The sequence below is a fragment of the Crocodylus porosus genome, unplaced genomic scaffold, assembly GCF_001723895.1.
Source record: "Crocodylus porosus isolate Cpor-Errol unplaced genomic scaffold, CroPor_comp1, whole genome shotgun sequence".
Classification (NCBI taxonomy): Eukaryota; Metazoa; Chordata; order Crocodylia; family Crocodylidae; genus Crocodylus; species Crocodylus porosus.
In genome coordinates, this window is record NW_017728943.1 from 64433297 (window position 1) to 64456646 (window position 23350).

The 23350-nt window shown below is 42.6% G+C and overlaps 1 protein-coding gene across 1 annotated transcript in view; it reads right to left on the reverse strand.

Annotated features, from left to right (window-relative positions):
• The window catches only part of USH2A (usherin), a 652515-nt gene that overhangs the window by 224281 nt on the left and 404884 nt on the right, over positions 1-23350 (reverse strand). Inside the window, exons 38-39 of the mRNA XM_019549473.1 lie at positions 5084-5234; positions 4759-4901 (exon numbers count right to left, since the gene is read on the reverse strand). Coding sequence (XP_019405018.1) covers positions 4759-4901; positions 5084-5234 — 294 coding nt within the window. The remainder of the gene's footprint in view (positions 1-4758; positions 4902-5083; positions 5235-23350) is intronic.

Consider the following 23350-nt stretch of genomic DNA (forward strand, 5'->3'; position numbering starts at 1 on the left):
GGGCGTTAAAATAGAAATTCCTATCAAGCATACAAACTTGAGCCACTGAATGTTGCTGAAATTTGGAGGGTGAAGGAGGACTGAATTTTCCTGATGGTTTCTTCAGGTCCTAGCACCAAGGCCCAGACAGATTTGGACAAATTCTTCTTGATATGAGAACAATTGTGCAGGAGTCAGGGGCTTTTTCTGCAGATTCAGCTGTTTACAGAACTCAAGAGATTCCAGAAACTGGACAGATCATCAAATGAAAGGTATAATGAGTTTATGGGAAGACTCCCCCCTTCATCACCGAGTCATGTGGATGCTCTTTTGTCTGAAACTAATTATGAAAATGGCTGTCATCATAGCAAAGACCCATGGACTGGATGACTGGCTGATTGGGATTTTTGTGGAAGAACTAGGTTGTTTCTGACTGAAATGTGTTGAAATATGTGGGACAAGTGCAGACCCTGAAAACCCTCATTGTGCATCTTGAGCATTCAGTGAATTAAAAGCAGGCAGAATGTTTCTAAAGTACATGTGAAAATAACACATGTCAATAGCTTATAACTTAGCCAAATCTGGATCGATTTCCTTAGGCACAGCAAAAAGCAACTTCCTAACCTTAGGACTATCCCTCTGACAAATTTCACCTTTTGGGGGCTGTTCAAATCTTTAAAGCAGACTTGAAGCTATAATAAAAGTATGTTGGGCTGGCACAGAACCATCTTCAGGCACAAATAGTTGTAACCAACTTATTTATAACTCCAAAGTTCACCAAGTACAGGGGGAAATTAAGGTGATTTTTTGTACTTGGTGAAAAGTTCCATTTTCTTCTCAAATGTGGGGATAGGTGGGGGTAGAGTCACATCTAATAGACTAATCCAGAGACTAACATGACTAACTACCTCTCTCTTAAATGCAGGGCATGAAATTCTGGTCTCAGTTCCTCATTATACACTCTGGGTACTTCTGCAGTTTGTTAGAGAGTCACTCCAGATTTACATCTAGCTAACTGGAAGCAGAATTCAGCCACAAAACTTCATGAATTGTTTGTATTTGTCTGGCAGCAAATAGTCTGACACTATACTGACCAAAATCTCAGGAACAAAACATCTTTTATTAACACACATTTAACAGGTCTTTAAATATTCATAGGAAACGTACATTATTGTTATTTGGCACTAGCAGGTTAGACCTTTAAAAATGCATGGAATTGGTTACTGCTACCATACTGATGTAAATGCAAAAATATTTTAAATAACTATTAAAATTCTCTTCAGCATCTTTCTTGCATTAAAAGCTCCTTATCTTGGTATTAAAGCATTTTATTTTCAGACACAACGGATTTTTATGGTGGTATTTGCTGACTTTCCTACCATCTTTTTTCCTATTCTCCACTACCTCAGTGCAGAAATCTGTTATAAATTAGTAATCTGTACCTGATGTAAAGTAACTATTAACTTCAAATGTGTTATGCTTACTTCCCTTACTTGAGTATCAGGCCAACAACATACACACATATATGCATGCATACATGCATTATTTAATATGTATGTAGGATATTTATATGGATATTCTATGCTTTGGTTAAAAAAAGAGAAACATGTATTAGTAGTGTAAAATTTAAATATGGGCATGGGGACACATTTATATTTAATCTGGGTAAGAGGTATTGGAAGTTTCTGGTATCAAAACTGTACTTTAAAGAGACAAAAGATGCTGGCTAGAAGGACCAGGAACTAACTGTGGTTCTGGCAACGAGCTGTCAGTGTATGTGGTTTTATGAGCAACATGTTGAAGCCTTGACAGAAATGCTACTTATGCCCAATGACAGTCATTCAGTCTTTGTCAACTGAATTGAACATCCTTTCAGAGATGGCAGCCCTCTGCAATGACACCAGAAATACAGAGCCCTCTTTCACCATTTCAGAAGTGAACACTACATTAATACGTTACAAGACAGAAGTTGTTGAATAGTATGTGTTTCTTACCAGTATCAAAACAAATGGAAAAAACCCCCATGGAAATGAAGACCATGCTCCCTGAGGAAATGGAGTTTATAACTGCACTACAAAAATAGTACTTTTTGAAATGAAAGATGAAAAGTAACACAACTAGTAAAAGAGGAACATGAATCTCAAACCTTAGTCCAAGGCTAGTAGTGGCGAATCATTTTACCAATTTTTGCTAGTGTTTAAAATCATTTATTTTGGCCGTATTACAATACTCTTATGATCAATACCTGCACGTATTTCAATCAGGGTTTACAGGAATTATTTAAATCCTATGCACTTGAGTTTGACTTAAGTGGACCATGCATTGTGTGCATGCTAATGAATGTACAAGTTACATATGCAGGTATGTTCAGATACTAAACTGTTTATGCATGTGGCTGCCAGATGTGCTCATGTACTCATCTGATCTCATTTACAGAAAAAATAAAACCATGTGATTGATCTGAACAATTCCATTTAACCCAAACATTTTAGGTAAGGCTGAAGTAACACATCATACTTAGGCCATACTAAACAGGGCTGTGTGACATTTCAGTAGCTGATTCGATTTAGAGGAGATTTGGCCTGATTTGGGGACTGAATCTCTGAATCCAGATCAAATTGGGAAACCAGTTAAAAGATCTGAATTGATTTGAAGCATCCAAATCGATTCAAAAAAAGATTCAGAAAAGATTCAGTGATTTGACCATGGACTAAGCAGGCAGATGACACAGTTGCCTCTAGCTGGTAAGTCTGTTGGGGTTGGGGGATGGAAGGAGTGTGGATGAGGGAGGGATTGGGGTTGGGGCTAGGACAAGCTGCCCAGCCAGGGCAGGGGCGTGCGTTACTCGGGGAGAGGGTTTGGGAGGGGTGCAGGATGTGGGCACAGCAGTGCTTGGAGCAGGGGGCTCTGCCCTGCTGCCACTTGCCCAGCTGTGGCGGGGAGCAAGATGCAGGCATGGCTTGCTCTGGGCAGAAGAGGCAAGCGACAGCAAGGCATAGTCCTCGCTCCTAGCTCTGCCACACACCCCTCCTTCCATGCCGGCTGGCAAACAGCAGTACCACCCACACCCCTATGCTGGCTGGCAAGCAACAGAAGTGCAAAGTCCCCACTCCCAACATCGATGTGGACATGGCAGCACTGAGAAGGGGGGCTATGCCCTGCTGCTGCTTGCAAGCCATCGCAGGGTTGGGGAGGAAGGGGTGCGATGCGGGCACAGCTCGCTCTGAGCAGAAGGGATAAATGGCTGCTGGGCATAGTGCCTGCTCCCAGCACTGCCATGCCCGCATCAGCACTGGAAGCATGGGCTTTGCCCTACCGTCGCTTGCCAGCTGGTTTGGGAGGCTGGCTGGCAAGCGGTAACAAGTAATTATCTACAGTGAATAATATGCTCAAGTTCAAATAAAAAAGTCTCCAAACTATATATTGATTAAAACATGATTTTTTCTGAATTTGATATAGGGAAAGGAATGGAAATAACAATGGACCCTCAGCTGGTGATAGCTAATGGTACACTAATTACTTATGACTCACTTTAAATACTAGGTCCCCATTTTTGATCGCTTACAATTGTAAAATCAGGGATGATTACATTGAAAGTCAGGGCCAAGATGTTGGGATTTTATTTTTGTACAGGCAGTCCTCAGACACAATTAGTTCCTGGAACTTCTGACCTCACCCAGTACAAGCATCTGCCTGCCTCCCCCCACTGAAGGGCGAACATATACCTCCCAGTCCAATCTATGCAGCTGAGAGAAACCCATGTAGACTGGGTCTAATCTGCCTCAGTCTTTTTGAATTTCTGTACTTAGCCAAAATGTAAGTGGGTGGGTTTTCAAAACATAGAACAATTAATGGGAGAAGTGGTAGACGTGGCAAGAGATTGGAAATGGTAAAAGCCTTTTTCAAACAGAGCATTGGTTTTACTAGGGATATGGCACAGCCCTATGCAGGGCAGAGCTATCTGAGTCAGTTCAGGTAGCAGAAACTGTATAGTCCTGTTAGTGGAGAGCTCTGTGCAAACGAAATTATCTACTGCGAATTAGTTTGGATAGACTCTGAGTTTAAATGGTCATACTGTTTCTAGTACCAGTGCTAACTCAGGTATCTCTACCTAGCATCAGGCAGAAATACTGTAAAGTCAGTGCCAGAAATCCTACACAGATGGCATCAGCCAAGTGATAACAAAACAAGTAACATTCTCATTTACACTACAAGAAAGCTGTTGTATGTTTTTATTATATGTTTACACTACAAGGAGACTCTACTAACTGAACTAAAGGTGAGGTTGAAAGAGAATGGAGATAGACTGTTCTCAATGGCTGCAGATGACAGAAGAAAAAGCAATGGTCTCAAGTTACAGCAAGGGAAGTTTAAGTTAGGTATTAGAAAGACTTTTCTCACTAAAAGGCTAGTAAAACACTGGAAACAGTTACCCAGAGGGGTGGTGGAATCTCTATCCTTGGAAGTTTTTAAGACCCAGCTAGACAAAGCCTTGGCTGGGATGATCTAGTTGGGAATGGGCCTGCTTTGAGCAGGAGGTTGGACTAGATGACCTTTTGAGGTCCCTTCCAACCATAATTTTCTATTATTCTATAATTACTGTAGCTCACTTCTCAGGGGAAAGTGTTATATTACTATAAAGCTAGTAAAACTTGATAACAAAAAAAAAAGAAATCATGTTTGGTAGCAGGTGAGCCATCAGACAAATACCCATTAATGTTCTCTCTTAATGGATGTTTAACTAAGTAGGATTGAACTGTACATTTTTAGGCCACTTACTGTCCTCTGCTGTAATCATAGGGACCCAGTCACTATATGTATTGCCATAACCATTGGATACATTCAACCTCATTTCATACACAGTGTATGGCTGAAGATCTCTGACTATGTAGCTTAGCGAAGCAGTAGGACTAGAAAGCAACCTGTAAAGAAAAGAAGTATAAGTTATAAAGATACAAAATTCAAAAGGTGGACAGGAGGGAATAAGACTGAAGCATTAAATGTTTTACAAACAGACAAGATCCACTATAGAGGTGAGTCATCTCTAAGATAATTTTACTACTCATCATTGACACTTAACAGTAAATGTTTATTATTTGCGTACTCAAGGATTTCATCCGTAGAACGCTTAGGCCTCATCTGGAGTCGGTAACTGGGCAAGCCTGGAGCATTACTGCGAACTGGTGTAGACCAGACAACCTGAAGACTGGTCGGAGTGGCAGATGAAAGCCTTGGAGGCAGCACGCCATCTGGAGCTGTCGAAAAACATGGATGAATTAGAGCAGAGAAAACTGTGGAGAACATATGCTGGATGGAATCGAAATGCTCCATATACTGGAAAAACTGTTCCTCAGGATCAACAGCAATGTTAACATGGTCCATTTAATTTAACATTTTCATTACTGAACTACTGTACTTCTTTATGTTCTTCCTTCCAATACAATTACTATCACTGGCTAAAAGCTTCTCCAAAACTAAAAGGAATTCAGACAGAACATACTCCTTACCACCTGTTCATATATTATCTACCTCTCTTTCTGCACCTGATTCTGGCACCTTTGTGCACCTGGGAGTCAGAAGAACTACTCATAGGGAAAGGAAGCAAAGTCCCTTCTTTCTGCAACATTTTTATCATTAAAACTCAACACAAAAATGCAATGAAACACTTACTACATATCAATCCTTGTAGATTAATTGAAATTTGGGGACATGGATATTTCTTCCTTTTGCCACCTCTTTTCTTTTACTTATCACGTCCAGGATTGTAATCGCCTTTCAGAATATAAGGTAGATACTTAATAAGGTAAATTATTATAACACAAAAGAAATGAAAGGAGCTATGCTGAGTAATACTTACTTAGTTTCATATGTTTTTAAAGGACAAAGACCCCTGTGTATGAAGGTGCTATAGCACCCAATGCCTCTTTAGTCCTATTTGAATCAATAGGACTAAACTCCTTTATCTGCAGCACTAACCTGCTGGAGAAATCTCTTGTCTACAAAACACATTTTACATTCATACGCATAATGTATATCATCATAGCATATTTCTTAGAATGTTAAACAGAAATATAGTACTGCTTGTTTTGGGGGGGGGGTTTCTTTCCCTCTTTTTGGAGTATTTTTGCCATTTACTCTTGTAAATTATTTTGTCTTTGCTAATTCAGTAGTTACTATTTGTTTCTTGCTACAGTCATTAAAATAGAAGGCAGGGCAGGGTAGCTAACTCATTCAGAAAGGCACATATTTTTGTAGGCTACAGCCTGCTTTGTTAGATACTATGAATGACAGTCAAATAGAAAATTTTTGTTTTTGCTGTTTTCTTTTGCTGCTACTGACCTCCCTGAAAGCTTTTTAGCCAGTTGGCCACCTAAAGTATTACTGTAAACCAATCTATAGTTCAACACAGTGTCAGGACAGTGTGTTTAACTATAGGACCTACAGCTGTTACCCAGACCTGCTGACCTGGACTGCTGAGTGAATAGTAGCTTGTAATTAAATTTTATAATCTTTATCTCTTCGGTGTTAAATAAGATGTCTCCCAAAGAAAAGGAAATGGACATTGTGACTCAAATGCTCCCTGAATTCAAATGGTCCCTGAATTCTTTTTTGCTACAGTTTGTGAATTGCATGCTGTTTTGTTACCGTCCATTGGTGCAAAGCAAGAGAAATTCCACTGACTTGATGTCCAGTGACCACTATAAGTAGAGCCAGTATAATTAAATTTAGAGCTTGGCTCTATAATATATCTTTTAAAACCAGAATGTGCAAAAATACTACTTATATACATTCATGAATTATTTTGGCATCCATTTTAAGGTGCTTCAAAAAGCAAATACAAAACCAAACCAAAAGGCAGTAGTAAATCAAATTAAAATACTTGCCACTAGTATAGAAAGAATTTTTAATCAGAGGATCTCAAAGTGATTTCACAAATGTTCAATAGTTAAGGTACAAAACACTCCTATAAGATGCCCCATTTAAAATTGAGCTGTATGCAAAAAGTGCACGAAATGACATTATACGCACGCTGAAAAATTACACAGTTCAAGATCAGAAGCATATCAGTCCTAGCTCAAAATGCAAGAGGGAATATTCAGATAACCAGAAACTAGTTACCTGAGCTTTAATTTGCCAATAAAATAGTCTTAACATCACTGCATTGGAAGAAAGTGTTATGAAACTAAAACACTGCCTGCTCCAAAGACAGTGCACAGCAGTGAAGCAGTCAAAAACCTAGGTTTATTTCCTGTGACTCTTAGCCAATCACTTAACCTCTGTGTCTCCGTTTCTCTATCTGTAATATGGAGGTAATCCTCTTTGCTCTTTGAGGTCTACAAACAAAAAGCATCAAAATGAGTTCTATAAAAATATAATAATTATGATGCTGATTTTATAACCATATTCACAAGGCAGAATTGAATACCTTAGATAATCACAGCTAGGTGTTCAGGTATCTGCCACTATAAAAGTACAATAAAAAAAAAACAGTAGAAAGATTGGGCCAAATTTATCCTATGGGAAAGCCCTTTTAATTAAGGGATGAATTTGGCTTATTAAGGTTTTCAAATCACTGTGTCAGAGTACACAGAGCACTTCCTTTGTTCAAAGGATATTCCTGTAACTTGCAAAGAATGTCATTAATGTGCACTTGTAAAAATGCAGAAAGAACACATAAGTAGACTCCACAGGAATAAAACACTTTTGAGTCTCTGTTGGGTAATAATGAGAAAGGTGCTCAATAAATTTGGTCACACTTTGATCATTAAAACTACGAGTGCTTCCCAAACAAACTGGTCATTGTAAATTGCATACAGAAGATCTAGTGGCCAATTCAGATAGTCCTCTTAACAGAGACCTTTAATGTAATATTTCCCTCAGTTTAACCCCTTTTATCCTACCTTTTTTCCCAAGAGGCTCCTTAGTACCCAAGCAATAACTAGCCACCGGCAATAATTCCACCGCAGATTTCTCAACAGAAGGGCCATGTATCTATCAGTTTGATATATTGTCTCTAAGATGCAATGTTGCTCAAAAAGCTCCCTTCAAGCTTTAATATGACCCTCAGGGGGCAACCACTCTACTTGCAACCTACTGAATCAACATCCTGTCCAGTAAATCCTAACTTAGCCTGGTAAAAAGTCATGCTTCATCTACAAAGAGTACAAGGGCTGAAAAAAATCTTTAATTACACTCCTACCTTAACTTTTATATCATGAAAACAAGTGGGGTGCATCCAGATAAGCATGCATGTGCAGCTTGCTGTGCTGCAGACCCATCTGCAGTCCTGCAAATCACATGTGCTGCACATGCAAGCATTTGCCGCACTGCTAATTTGCCAAAGATCCCAGTGTCAAAAAAACCTGCAGCAGAAAAAAATGGAGTGGCACATGTGGGGACAGGGTGTGCCACCTGAAACCAGAGTCTGGCCAGCCAGAGCCACACTTTGGCTGCCAGCTTGGCTCCATGTGCTCGGATTGCCTCCACTGCAGCCCCACAAGGCCCCCAGAAGGCCCCCAGGGCCCGAGGTAAGGCTGCTGGGGCCAGCCTAGGTGTTGGCCCGAGCCTCTTCTACCCCACCTGGGGCAAACTCCAATGCACCAGAGCATGCATATATGGGCTTTCCCTAGGGACAAGTAGCAGTGGCACAACTATATGCCGCTGTTAGTTGTCCCTGTGGAAGCACATGTGCACGCTTGTCTGGATGCACCCATGGGTATAGACTTATGTATGACAAACTACTTAAACTGGCAACAAGACTTTGCCTGCAAGGCAATAAGGTATGGGAGGATCATCAGGAGAGGAGTTATATTCCCAGCTTTGACACTGACTTGCTCACTAATTTTTGTAACGAATCATAACTCCCACATGATATGCTTCCTCATCCAACAAAACGTATGTTATCAGCTCAGAAAGCACATGGAAATCTAAGGGTGAAAAAACACTGTATAGGTAGTAGGTATACTGTAAAGGCCTAATCCTGTTTCTCCTTCATGTGCTTAAATGGCAGTTCTGTGACAGTATCAGTGCAATTTTTGGTTCTGTTTATGTGGTTTTTATGTTCTACTTTCACCTGCCGTGAAATAGGACCACGCAATTAACTGAACTTGCCTGAAGTAAAGCAGAGGAAGAAGCAGGCCTCCGTTCTACTGCAGTTCTTCAGCAAAAGGGATCTTCAGGTGACAGGACCCTGCCCAGCTTACCTCAGCACTGCAGCTCAGGTGGCTGCACCACAATTGGTACAGCTGGTGCTCCATGGCTGGAAGACCCACTCTATATTGGTGTGGGGCCTAGAGGCTGCATTTTTAAAAGTGGCCTAGAGGCTGGGAGGAAGTTGGGAAGTATCTGGATGCTGGAGACAGAGCTGGAAATCCCCCCACCCCTGGAAGTAATCCAATGCTTCCCCTGCCAGCCAGTGAGCCCAGGGAAGCAGCCAGGACAGGGGAGTGAACACACCCCAGCCAGGAGGCAGACCCAGGCACAGCTCCAGCAGCCAGCTCGAGGCCAGGTCCATGGGCCAGGAATGAGCCAACTCGACTGAGCCAGTGAGGCCTGCCAGCCCATAGAGTGTCAAGGCCTGGAGGCAATACTACTCCTCTTGACCCTGCTTACAGACAGCCTGGCATTCCAGCAAGCTCACCTGCAAGCTCACCTTCAACGATTGGCCAGACCATCAAAGGTTAAACTGGGATGGGACAGTGCAGTCCAGTGGGCCAGGTGGACACCAACAAAGGTGAGCCGTGTAGGGATGGCCCACAAAGCCCACACACTGCAGTGTGGCACACTGTGACATTCAGCCCTGAGTGAGCACAGAGGGGAACACACTGAGGCCCTGGAACACTTGGCCAACCAGCCGATTGGGAAGAAGCTGAGGAAAAAGGGTCAGGTAGCCCACAGGGGAAGCAAGGTTGGGGAAGCAGACCTTAGATCCCTGAAGCTCAAGACTGAGCAGCTCAGCACAGGGACAACAGTGTCTGCCCACCAGACTAAGCTACATTAAGTTGTTTTTGTGTTGGCATTTTTTCCTGGAGAGTAGCAGGACTGTGGGGAGATTCCTGTGGCTTCTGTGCTCCATCAAGCCACCTGCAACTACATCAAGCCATGGCCTGGATCTACTGTAACACCCCTATGGAAAGGGGCGGGATGTAGGAGAGGAGAAGCCCCACCAAAGATGCACCAATGAGGGAGTTCCTGAGCCAGTTATGAACCACTGAGCAACACCCCAGAGCTACTGGGAATACCAAAGTCATGGCAGGAAAGTAGGCTCAGCTGCAATCTTCCTTAGGTGGCAGGACAAGGGCCTGGCACAAGGGGGCTAAAGGACTAGATTCAGATCTCTGTTTAACTGGCGTAAATTTAAGGTGGATACAGGAAAGCCACTCTGGCTTTAAAGCAATTAGACAGAGATCAAAATCTAGCCCTGGCCCTGCTGCATCTACTGTTGCTGAGATAGGCCAATATACGAGTTTATAACTATGCAAATGTAATTCTAATAGTTTGCCACATCTGCACATGCAAAATATTTAAAAATAGCACAGATGCTACATTTGAGTCTTAACTAAATATTTTTCTTACACATGTCTGCATGGAAATGATAAACAGCAGACATTTAACAGCCGGGAAAGGAATTGGCTTTTCACAGCTTGTGCCATAAGAGCAAAGAGCTTTTGTGTTGATAACACTGATGTTTCTGTTAGCCTGCCTTTGGACAAATATCATTTCTAGTTGTGACCAATCTCATTCTTTTCTGGGTTCAAAGCACTTTATCGCAGTGGTACTTTAGCCACTTTTCATCTATTTTCTATCTTACGGGCCCAATCTGAAACCACCTTATTCCAGATACATTCTATGGTGATATGCTGCACCTTGTTCTGTACCTTGACATTTGCTTCCCTGGATTTTCTCAGGTATGCCTGATACTCTACTTGTTGGTTCTTTCCACATAAAGTACGAGTATTGTATTCTCCATACCTACCAGCATTGGGAAAAATGTGTCTGCCATTCAGACTATAAACCATCATTAGAATGGTATGCTAGTTATAAACTTTTACCTACTGGAAACTCTTTTTTCAGCAGTCATCTTCACAGATATTCTTCACAGGTAGCCACAATGGTTTGTCATTTAACTCCTTTAGTCCAGCCCTTTCACGTATTCAATGAATAATTTGTACAATAATCCCAGACCCTGCCTTTCACATCTTCCATACATCATATACACACAATATTCTTTGATTTTTCATTTCAGTTATATACCCACACTTCTTTTTTCTTTAATATCCATTCTACTTTGTAGCTCTCAAAGCTGATCTCTGCTATCAGGACCATATTGTTTGAAAAGGGCCGGGGTTGCTGACCTGTTCACTTCTGACATAACTCATCTTTTCTGGAACAGGTTGGGAAGTCAAACCCTGAGATATTTCTCCTTTTTGTTGTGATCCTCTGCCTTTTGTGGTTGTTGCAGTTTTGTGGAAGTCTTTAGTGCAAGTTCTACTGTTACAGTATTCTAGTACTCAGGCAACTTAAAATCACAACAAATTAATATAATAAAGTTTGTCTCAATTTCATATGAAACCTGCTATTACTTTAATATCTAGTCCATGTCATCAGCTATTTCAGTGTCCCAAATTGCACAGTATATTTCTTTGAGTGGGGAAAGCAAATAAGCACCAGGAAGGTGGGTTTCATTTAATGGCCTTACATTCAGGGTCAAGGTCTGAGGGAGACTTTTAAGACACCTCCCTTATGAAAATCCTTCAGTTACAAAAAAACCAACAAAAAACCACCACTGTTACTAAGCTATTCTCATACCATTTTAACACCATGATCGGGGGGAAAAAAGGTATGTAATAGGCTGCTGTTACCTAAAGGATTAGTTATCTCACACTGAAGTCAGAGCTATATAAAAGCAGTAAGACAGATTTGGATGATTTGGCATATTTTTAGAAGAGGATCTAGACCCACTTCTTTACCCAGGTTATATAGAAGTTTATCCACATTACTGAAACTGAAATTTGATTAAACAGTGAAAGCTATAAAATAAAGCTGATAATCAATTACCTGACTGATTAATGGTTATAAATACTTGCCACAGAGACAATGAATGGAATTTATAACTGCCTGTTATAACCAATTATTCATCATGCCACTGAAAATGATACAGGGCCAATAACTATCATATCGTAAAGACACTAAAAAACCTCCACCATGTGCTCTAGGAAGATGCATATCATAGGTCCCACAGGTAAATACATATGATCTACTATGCTTCCAATTACTTTGCATAGGCAACACTCCATGCAAAGAGGCATCATGGGGGCCCAGTACTTCCCTAACTCTCACAGAAACACTTGAACTTTTCATTTACCCTGGGAGACACTGGTGGCAGGTAGACAGGGGGCAGGTTTTAGTCAGTCTTATACATACAGGATATTCCCAGCTTTTTTGTATGAATGACTAGAAGAAGCTGAAATCTTTATCATTTAAATTTTTCCAGTAGAAGCATGGGGGGTCTTATTTATCGTGCATGGATTTTCTTAGATACCAAGAGAGCTTTGAGTATGAAATATTTTATCTTGGGGTAACATAAAAATCAAGAGCCTGAAAGCAGAAATAAGGCCTTCACACATATCTATCAGTTCAAGTCTAGTCCATGTTAGAAATAAAATATATATACATATTTCTGATGATAGGTTCAATGGGGACATTCAAAACAATGGATTCTCTTGGATATGTATCTTAGGACAGGAATGTGACAAAGTATTACAAACTTTGCATACATGCAATTCAAATATTTCATTTAGAAATATCTAAATTTGTAGCACCTATAAAAGCCTAACATTGATATGACAACTACTAGTTGGAGTACACTGCTGTCACAAGAGATAGGATCCTTGCTTGAAGAAGTGGGACTCCAGTTCTAACAAGGTCAGGGTAGCTAGGTGTGGGCTCGGCAGCCACATTGTGCAGTGTGCTGTAGCCATACTGTCTCGTTGAAAAGCAAGGGTGTGCTGCAAGTGACTGCAGGACTCCCAGTCACCATATCACACCTACTTTTTCACAGCATCAGATGAAAGTGATTTCTACCTACCTCATGCCTCTCTGAACCAGTTAGAATCTAAGGCTAAGTTCAGACAGTCAAAAAGCCCAAGGCAGAATCGATTTAATCTACGCAGCTTCCTCTAAGCTGCAAAGAGTGAACTGATAACCAACTGAAGTGACATTCAGTTTTCAACTGGGAAAGTCAGAGGGAAGCCTGCACTGACCCTGGCTAGTAAGAGGGTGTGGGGGGGGAGAGGTAGTGCTAGAACACTTTTCTCAGCCTGCTGGCCATTGCCAGCCCAGCCAAGTGTCACCATCCCCATTGGCTCCCCAGTACATGTCCCCAACCCCCCACTGTCTCCCCACAGGCAATTGAGGAACCCCCTGTCCAGGTGCTGGCCCACCTTGGGGGACCCTCCCCTTCAGGGACTTTTCCCCAGCCTGTGTTCCCCAGCCCAGACAGCTCTGGGGAGCTGAAAGGAATTCACCTCCTCCCCCTTCCCAGTTGCTGAGTGCTTCAGCTACTGCCACAGGAGGGAGAAAGCAGCAGTCCTTCAAGCCAAGTGCCTGCCCATGCAGCCCAGCATGGGGCTCCCTCCCTCTCCTCCCCCGCTCAGGGTCCCCCATCCTAGGGCAGCCTCAAGGAGCTGAGGAAAATTATTCCACTCCCCCACAACTGGTTTTGCCTTAGACTCACAGCAGCTGAGGCAAAACCAGCTGCAGAGGAGCAGGAAAATTTCCCTTTGCTCCCTAAGGCTGCCTTATGGTATCTCTGAGACTCATAAGGCAAGCAGCTGTGGGTTTTGGGAGGAAGAAAAGTTCCATAAGCACCCTGGGGTTTGCCTGGGCTAGGGGACCCTGGCCTGGGTGGGGAGGGAGCCCTCCAAGGATGGGGTTCCCTGGTACCCCCATGCTGGTCTGCATGGGCAGGCACACAGGCCAGAGGACTCTTTCTCCCTCCCTCCTGTGGCACCCACTGAAGCCATCAGCAGCTGGAATTCAGGAGTCAGGAATTCCTTTCAGCTCCCCAGGGCTGTACCCATCTGGCTAGGGGGCCCTGGGCTGGGGTGGAGGAAGGTTCCTAAGGTGGGAGCTCCCTGGTGCCCACACCCCCAGGGTCTTGGGAACTCCTTCCTCCTCCCTCCTGTGGCAGTAGCTAAGGCAATCAGCTGTGCAGGGAAGGGTGGAGGGCTGCTGATGGTTGAAAAGCCCACCACAGGGGCTCTCTCTCCCCCTGCCCTCCTCCATGCACTGTGTAGACCCTGGCTAGGGAGGTCTGGGGGTCTCATCCCCTGCCTCCCTTTCCTATGAGCTGATTGACAGGCAGAAAGCAGGCTAGGGAGCAGAGGGGCAGGGCCAACCCTGCTCCACTCAAGCAGACAGCATAGGTGAGGGCTGCAAAGCATCCTGGGATCCTGGGGGGACTGTCACTTAACTTGAACTGGAAAGGAATCTGGAACAGAATTTCCACAAACTGGTTTGACCTAAATCAGTTAATTCTGATACTACATCCAACAAGGTTTATCTTAAATCAGTTTTGGCCATCTTGAAAATGGTTTATGTGCCCTGAACTTCTGTTCCAGGTTTAAACCAGTTTCCGATCACTTAAACCGTTTTATGTGTGACTTCTGCCCCTAGCCTAAGGTGCCACTATGTCCTAACTTCTGCCCAACTTCAGACTAACATAGCTAACATCTCTGTTGACAAAATGCTGTAATAATATGGCTTTATGAAAAGAAAAGGCTTCAAGTCTCACTGCTAACTTGAGTTTTGCATTTAAACTTCCCTTCAGTGATCATTTTTCCACCTAGTGTAATTGTTGGTCATAGAATAATGAGGTCATAACATGGCTTTTAGAAAGACAATTTCATAAAGCCTTTGCCATGTACAGTACTGCTGTCCTCCTAGGTTGTTCGAATATAGAGTTTATGGTGGTTTCTTGTAACACATAAAAATTTAGCACTTATTGTAACTCAACTGAAAACTGTATATTAAAGTTCTCCCCCATAACAGTTGAATTTCTCCTTGTAAGGGAGCTTTCTTTGGACATTCTAAAGTATACTAATAATTCAAAGGTGCAAGAAGTTCTTTCTGTTTTATTCTGATATTTACATGTACAGGCATCCACCATATAATTTTATCTGAAAGCAAACTATTTATTGTTTTGCTTTAATTGAATACTGTAGCATGCTGTGCTTTATAAATAAAAAGAACATTCAAATAATAAATTCAGTATAATTTAATAATAGGAAATTAGTTATAAACCAGTGAAAGCAAACATTTTGCATTTTAACAAAAAAAAAGAATGATGTAGCCATTGTATACTATACACAAATAATGAAATTATTTTAATGAGCAGACACATCTGGGGAGGATCTGTTACAGAATCTACTGTACTTAAGAGCTAATGATGCTAAAGTTAAGCCATATCCCATGACCTCAAAAGTTAGGAAGTGCTTTGTCTCATGAAATGGAAAGGAAGGAGTCATGCCTTCTGCCTTCAGCTGCATGAAGGGGAGGGCTTATATGGCTTATTCTGCTGGATGAAGCTCTGTCTCATGTCCAGGTCAGCAACTGCAAGAAGGCAACAAAGGACCCCACTACAGTTACATGCAGCCACAGCTTCCCATTTGCAGTTGGAGATCCATGTTCCCACAGAGTGGTCATCAGGGTCTCATCAAGACCTGGCTGAAATTGCTCCAACATCACTAGTCAGTTGGGACAGCTCTGGTGGTGGTGAGAGATGGCCAGCAGGCACACAGCATTATCTTGGTGGAGGTTTTTAGAGGAAATGATGTATGAAACCCAGCCTAATCTAACACAGAACAGCACAGCCCTGATTTTGTCTGGAGCCTCCTGTCATGGCACAGGGTCCTAGGAGCGGCCGTGATCTCTCCTAACACCCCCTACCCTGCCAAGTTGGTGATAAAGCACCCTCGTTCTCACCCACCACCTCTTTGATGGTATCTATTTCATAAGGGAGGCTGCATTTTTTCCCCTCGGACACGGTACTCTTGTTTATCCTGGCCCCTGTTCTGTATTGTCTGACTTGGTGCACCCCAGCCTTATGAGCTATGTGTGGCTCCAACCTCCCCTGTACCATGCCCCAAGCCTCGTGGATGTACCCAATGTTGTCTGGTCAGTATACTTTCCGCGCCCTGACTGGCGCCCCCGGGCTTGTCACACAGCTGGCGCCCCTCACTGGCACCTCTCACAATTGGGGCTCAGGTGGCCATAGCCATGTCTGGCCCCCAAATCCCCTCCTCAGGATTTAAAGCAAGTGCCCGCTCTGGGGTTTCTCACCTGCGCCCACCCTGGGGCTTCTCACAATTGGGGTTCAGGTTGCCATAGCTGTGCCTGGCCCCCAAATCCCCTCCTCAAGTCAACAGTTCCTGTGGGACTCAGGCAGCCTCGTCCTTACCTGGCCCCCAATCCTCTGCGCCCCTTCTCAGGGCTGGGGTCAGTGCCCCCTGAACATTGTGCCCTCTCTGGGCTTCTTGCCTGTGCGTCCCTCCCTGGGGCTCCACCCCCACTAGGGCTTTTCTTCACACTTGGGGCTCAGGTCGCCAAAACCATGCCTGGCCCCCTTCTAATGCATTGTGCCCCTCCTCAGGGCTGGGGCAGTGAACCCCTAAATGCGGTGCCCTCACTGGCACCGGGGTCCCCACCACTGTGGAGCCCCTCTGAGGTCTCCTCCAACCCCTATTAGCCTCACTCGGTCCTCCGGTTTTAAACTGAAAGCAATAACATAAGCCAATCGGCTACAACTCAGAACTAAGCCTCCTGGCTAAAACGCAAACCCTAAGCCCCCTGGCTAATCATTCAAATCCCTACCAGGGCTTCTCTACTCTGCCTGCTCAAACAGAGCTCCTACTTCTTCGGCTGCCAGACGGGAACTGCCTCCCTGACCTTAGCCTAGACTACATTTATATAGATCAGGCCCTGCCCCCTTCCGGTCAGCTGACCAACTGCGGTTGCCCCGGCAACCGGCACCTGTATCTCTTCATAGGAGCAGGGCACCAAAGTGCCCCTGCAACACCTCCTCATGGGAATGCAGTAAAATCATAAGTAATAAGAGTAAAGAAAGATTAGAATGTAAAGAAAGGATTGGCTTCAATTCAATTCTGTAGTCTGTTGTGGGCAAATCTATATGTGCACTTTAATGTGCATGAGCCTATTTTAATGCACATTAAAGCATCACAAAACTATCACACTCTTTTGTTATTGCACATTAAAATAGGCTAATGTGCCTTTTTCTAGTTCTTCACAATGGAGGGTGCCTGTACATGAGCCAGGAGGCTGCTCTGAAGCACTGTAATTACAGCACATTGGAGCAGATTTGCTTAATCGGGTGTAGGAGTGTGGTAATTACTGTGCTCCAGCCAGCCTTTGTGTCTTATTTATCAGTGTCCCCGTACTTCAAAATGGCAGCAAGGGTGCTTTAACTAAGTCTCCTTCAACAAGCTTTAGATAAAGTACTCCTGACACCATTTTAAAGTACAGGGATGCTGACACACGAAATGCTCCAGATGCTTTGGCCATTCTTTTTCTCTCACTCTTAGGGTGTCTATACACAAACAGAGAGGCTGAAATTCCAGTGCATCAGAGCAGATTCAATTAATTGAGTCTGCTGGAGCATGGCAATTATCGCACTTTAGCAGCCTTCCATGTCTTGTGTATCAGTGTCTCTACACTTCAAAATGGTGATGGGAGCACCTTATCAAAAGCTCTTTGAGCAACCCCCACTGCCATTTTGAAATGCAGAGACACTGATACATGAGATGCTTTGGGCATTTTAATTAGAGCAGCCCTCTAATTAAAGCATGCCCACCTCCCCCTCCCAGAGCACATGTATAAAACCCCTTAGGGTTTAAGGTGCCTGTCACAGAAGTATCCAAGTATTTTCCATGTTAATACAGTTGAATACTTGGGTCTCAGGAAACTCTGTGGAATCATCCCAATATCACATCATTGGCTACTTTCTCTTCCTTCATTATAGGAAGCTTTGCCCATTTAAAGATATTGACCCCAAAAGACATTGGGCCTAAAATATGCCATACATAATTTCTGAAATTATGTATATTTGAATGTTTTTATCCATGTGGGTTAGTACAGCATCTTCTAAAAGTTATCTCTCTGTAAATCTCCTTTTAGTAACAACATTTTAGTAAACAGAAGCTAAGAATGGTCCCTACTACTTTCTTCAATCAATCTTTATTCCAAACTGCTAAGAATATTATTACCATTTCCTGCTTACCAGCAGTGCATGAGACAAAGAACAAACCTATCAAAGCAACAATATTTATTAAGCGGAAATTCTGGTTTGTTATCTTAACCTACTTGTCCTCAATTCTTTCTAAAGCAGTCAAAGAATATAGCCTTTGAAGTAGCGTATACACTCTACTTTACAAAAGAAAACTAGTGTGTATGTCAGGTTCAGACAAAATACCAAAAATGATTGTATATTATATTAAAAACCTATTTTTATCTTTCTCTCTCTTTTTCTCTTTTTTTTAACAAAAGTGTAATTTAGTTGTTGTTCCCTTAGGTACAAAGTACACAGTTCATAATTCATTTGATATAAAATGTCAGTTTAGATTGTTGCACTTCTTTGATAAATGAGAAAAAACATGTACATTTAAATTTCCTTCTATGAGGTTTTACTAGCAAAAGGCCCCCTCCCGTTGTGCTGCTCAAAGACCTTTGTGTTAAATTAAACATCAAAATTCAGCAACTGTAGGGAATGATATTTCCAAGACACACCATACAAATGTATGAGACTGGGAAAAAAGGTAATGATTTTTCCTACCAGTAAAGTGATCTCTCCCAAAGAGCATCTTTGATCCTTGAATTAGTTCTCAGTTATAATTTAATATATTACAACTGTTGGCAGCTTTCCTTACATTTAGTTATAAAGTGATATAGGCAGCTCTGCAAAGACCAAAACAACACATTTAAGAGTTTATTCCCCTTTCAAGAAGTGGTTCTGCCTTTAATAGTCATGTATGAGAGTGGTAGGATATGTGTGCATATCATATTGAGTGGGGGAATTAATTTAATGAAATCAGTCATCATTAATACTGCAGACAGTTTTCCCTACATAACCCAATCCTGCATTGATCAACACACAAAACTCCCAAAGGGAACTGTGCACAGACAAACAGCCGGATCAGGCCTTCAGTTCTAGAACGAAACCTATTACAATTAGAAAAAAATAGCAGAGTACAACTGAGAGTTATTTTCTCATGTAACAAGTGAGGCACAGACAGATAAACCCACATTGTCGCATTTACGGAGTAAACAAGAATTCTTATCACTTCTCAAAATTGCTAACTACCATGCTATGGCTGTCACTTCGTATTACAGTCTGGTACCATAGCTGTAGTGTCAATACATTAATACATATTAGAAAAACAGCAACAGGACCAGGTTCTGACACGCTTGTTTACAATGATTAAGAACTCAATCCACAGCAGTCCAGTTCAACTGATTAGAAGGACAAGTAAGTAAAGGGTTACCTACTCATTGCAAGGGTATCAAAATCCACTTAATAAGTAAAATAAACTTGCAGCTTCACTTTGTAGTACTAAGATGCAATCAAGATTGTGTCACTATCAAATGGTAGGAAAAATAATCTATGCTAAACACAGAACTGGATTACCTAGAGAAAAGTGGTACCAGGAACTGCATTGTGCCTTTCAGTCACAATCAGATTCCTGGTCTCCTGAGGCAATGAAACCATGTAGTGCTCCTTGCAGTACAGAGCCACAGGGAGGATGGCTATTTCACCCATGGAAATATGCAGTTCTATTCTTTTCAGAGCCTAGTGTGCTCGCAGAAGCCCGTTCTTTATCACCTTGCAGAATCATTTAATTCATTTCAATAGGCAGCATTTAGGTACCTTCAGAAGTGGATCTTATTTTACCCAGGGGATAAGCAAGCTATATACTGTCTCCAGTACCTCAGCAAGGAAGTTTGGTGCCCAAAGCAAGCCTGCAGTGGCAGCCTGCCCTTGCCCCATGCACAGATCTGGGGGCACACTCCCCGCCATGCTTGCCTAGGAGTCTTATTGCAGCATTAGGAGCCACTCTCCCCCCATCATGGTGCCCCCCAAACAAGTGGCTTGCAGCTCCGTCCCATGCCCCACCCCAGGTAGGCAGTGCCTGTTGGTGCCCATTCGCTTTGGTGCCCAGGGCGGTTGCCCCCCTTGCTCCCCACTCCCCCTCCCCACCCTTGCTGCGGTACTGACTGTCTCAGTAGTGTGCTAAGACAAGCCCATCCTGTTGCAAAACTACTTATTACCAACAGTACAAAACAAAGACCTCAGGACCTGACTACAACACTTGTCCAAAATAAAGGAGACCTACTTTCTAGGCATCCTTTGGCCTCAGGAGGCTTGAATCTATACCTTCTATCTCCCAGTAGAGTGCTCTAAACACCAAGTTATAATGCACGCTTAGCTGTGAACACCTTCCATGCCCTCCTATTGAAGGAGACTCACTGGGAGGGCAGGTATCAGACTCAGGGTGGAGACTAAAGGGGTAACTCAGAGAGAAAGTGTCATGGAGCTAAAGAGAAAGCAAGCCAGAAGGAGCTTGACTGTGTCCCAGAGGGGTAGGTACGGTCCTGTGTTCCAGCTCCTGCTCAAGGCTGCACGTGCAATTTATCCAATGACTATTTAATGCCAGATGTGACCTTGATACTGAAGTAATGGGTGGAAGGATCTGACCCAGTGGAGTAGCTCAATGCAAGTAAGAGGAGATTTACTCTGAAAACAAATTTATTGCCAATATGTTACTCCAACCAGCTGTATAAGATGAATGACTTGTCAAAGACATCAGGGGGAAAGTGTGATTTCAGGAAACAGATCTGACAGTGGAGAGAATAGGCTGGTGGGATGTGGTAGTTATAGACAGCTGAAGAAAACTGAATATTGCATATTCAGTGCTGCATTTTTCTGAAAGGAAAATGTTTTATTTTATTCTTTTCAAATGTGTGGACTCCTTCCTACTACAATAATGTCTTCCAAAAAAGCTTTCCTGCATGAGGAACTGTAAGGTGGACTCCCACAACAAGGCTTTCCAAATAGTACAGTAGTGGCATAGATTGTAGTCTCAATGGGAGGACGTTTCAGCTGTGTGCAAAGCTGAAGAAACCTACTTTATACTCTAAATGATGTTTATGAGGTGTCTCCAAAGCAAAATGCACAGACACCAGAAGGAAGGGCTTGTTCCCTTTGCGAACAGTGTCTGTTTCCCTGGCCAATTATTCTTGCTTATTCACCTGATCCCATTAATCTTTCCCTCTTGGCTGCCTAGGAGCCTAGCTTCAAGAAAAGAATGTTATCAGCTCTGTGTAAGCCTCAGGCCTGATCATTAGGAGTGTACCACAGATGTGAAGGTGGCCATGTCTGCAAGAGATGCTTACTGAGCAGTAGCTTGTTAGTACTGCACAGTAGCATCAGGGGCACAAACCATCATGCGACACTACTGCACAGTACTACTGAGCTACTACGCAGTAGTAATGAGCTGCTCTGCAGTGAGCATCACCAGGAAGCCACACAGAGATGCTACTGCGCAGTCAGTGTCTGGTGTAGACACACCTTGTGTTCAGCGTTCAGACCACAGCTGGACATAGAACTTGGGTTGTTCACGGCCTGGGGAAGTATCCTAACTGCTATATTATAAAACTAAAGCTATATAGAAATACAAGCAGTGTCAAACACTTGCTAGGTGTGGTTTCTCACCAACAACAGTTTCAGGGTTCTGGCTTGATGTATATGCACTGATATGGTGAAAATGAATTGAAAATGAACTTAAATTGACTGGGATGCCTCAGTGGCTTGCAGATAAGACTAGCTTAGACCCACAGGATAGAAATGTGATGAGTAAAAAATTCATAAAGAGATTCAGACTGTTACACAAGTGAAGCAGAATGCCATAACTAAAAGTGCGTAGACTCCCTAATGATGAAATAGAAAGTTGCCCTTCCTTAGTTCTGGCTCTACCTGCTAAAACATAAGCAACATTACAATCAACTCTGAATATGGAATAACACATTCAGTGATGAAAAGGGAAAAATTGTGAGAATAGTCACTCCAGTTTTCTTTATTGGTGTTTTTTTTTTCAAATAGAGAACATATTGCTGATTCTAAGTCTCCTTAGAATGAAATGTATATGAAAATGTCCAAACCACTGTGGAGAGTTTTTAGCTGTCCAACTGACACGGAAGTCAGCAGGAGTCTTTTGGTCGAGTTCTCATACAACACTTATTTCCTGTATTTATTTCCAAGAGAAGCTGCTTGAGATAGGGTTGTAGTACTCAACTCTTCAGAGAAGGAAGGAATTACAAAAAACAAGGAACTGCTTTTTTTCCCTGGGTTTGTAGTTTGGTAGGTGAAGCTGGGACACAGCAATAATAGTTATGAATCACTCTGCAACATCCAAACATATTGTTAACATTACCTTCTCCCTTTCTTGATGCATGTTCCTTCTCTTTCCCTATCCTATCATGATATAAATAGTAATACGGGTTTCCCTCTCCAACCACGGGGGTTAGGTTCCTGAAAGTTCCCATTGTTGGCAAAGCAGTGGATGGCAAAACCAACAGAGCTGGGAGAGCAGGGGCTGTGGGTGGGGGGGTGAGGGGCACCAGCAAGGCAGGAGTGGGGAGGGAATGAGAGGCATGAGCAGGGCCAGAGGGGCTGTGGGAGGTATTTTCAGACTTTACTGCCCCCACCCCCTTCTCTGAAGCATGGATACTTAAAACAGTTGTTGACAAAACTGTGGTTGGAGAGGGAAGCCTGTAATTATTGCTTTTTGAATACTGAATGATGCCATTGCCACATGAGCTTACTCCTCTTCTTCCCCCTTACTTTTACAACATGGGAGACAAAGACAGGAAATTTTTTTTTGTCAGCAGAGATGGTGAAGTGCATGCAGACATAAAGGTTTACAGGCAGAAGTACTGTCCTAACCACAAATATGTATGAAGCAAACATATTTATATTATAGGATATGTATACATAATGCATATATAAAAATACACACATGAAAATATATGCACATTTGTATAGGCATACCCCAAAATATTTCAAGAAAGAAATAGTGAGGAAAAAAATTAAACCCACTGCTACTTGTAGGAATCACAAAACGCTAGATCACTAATATCCTCTGTTATAAGAAAGAAGCAGAACATAACTGTGCTGTGGCATAAGCAGATCAAAAAATGAACTGTGGCTCAGGTGTTGATAGATTTTCCCCTGACTTCCCCCTTCTCTGAAAAGAAAAAAGTTACTTCACCCCTTCCTGCATGCCCACTCAGCTAGTCCAAA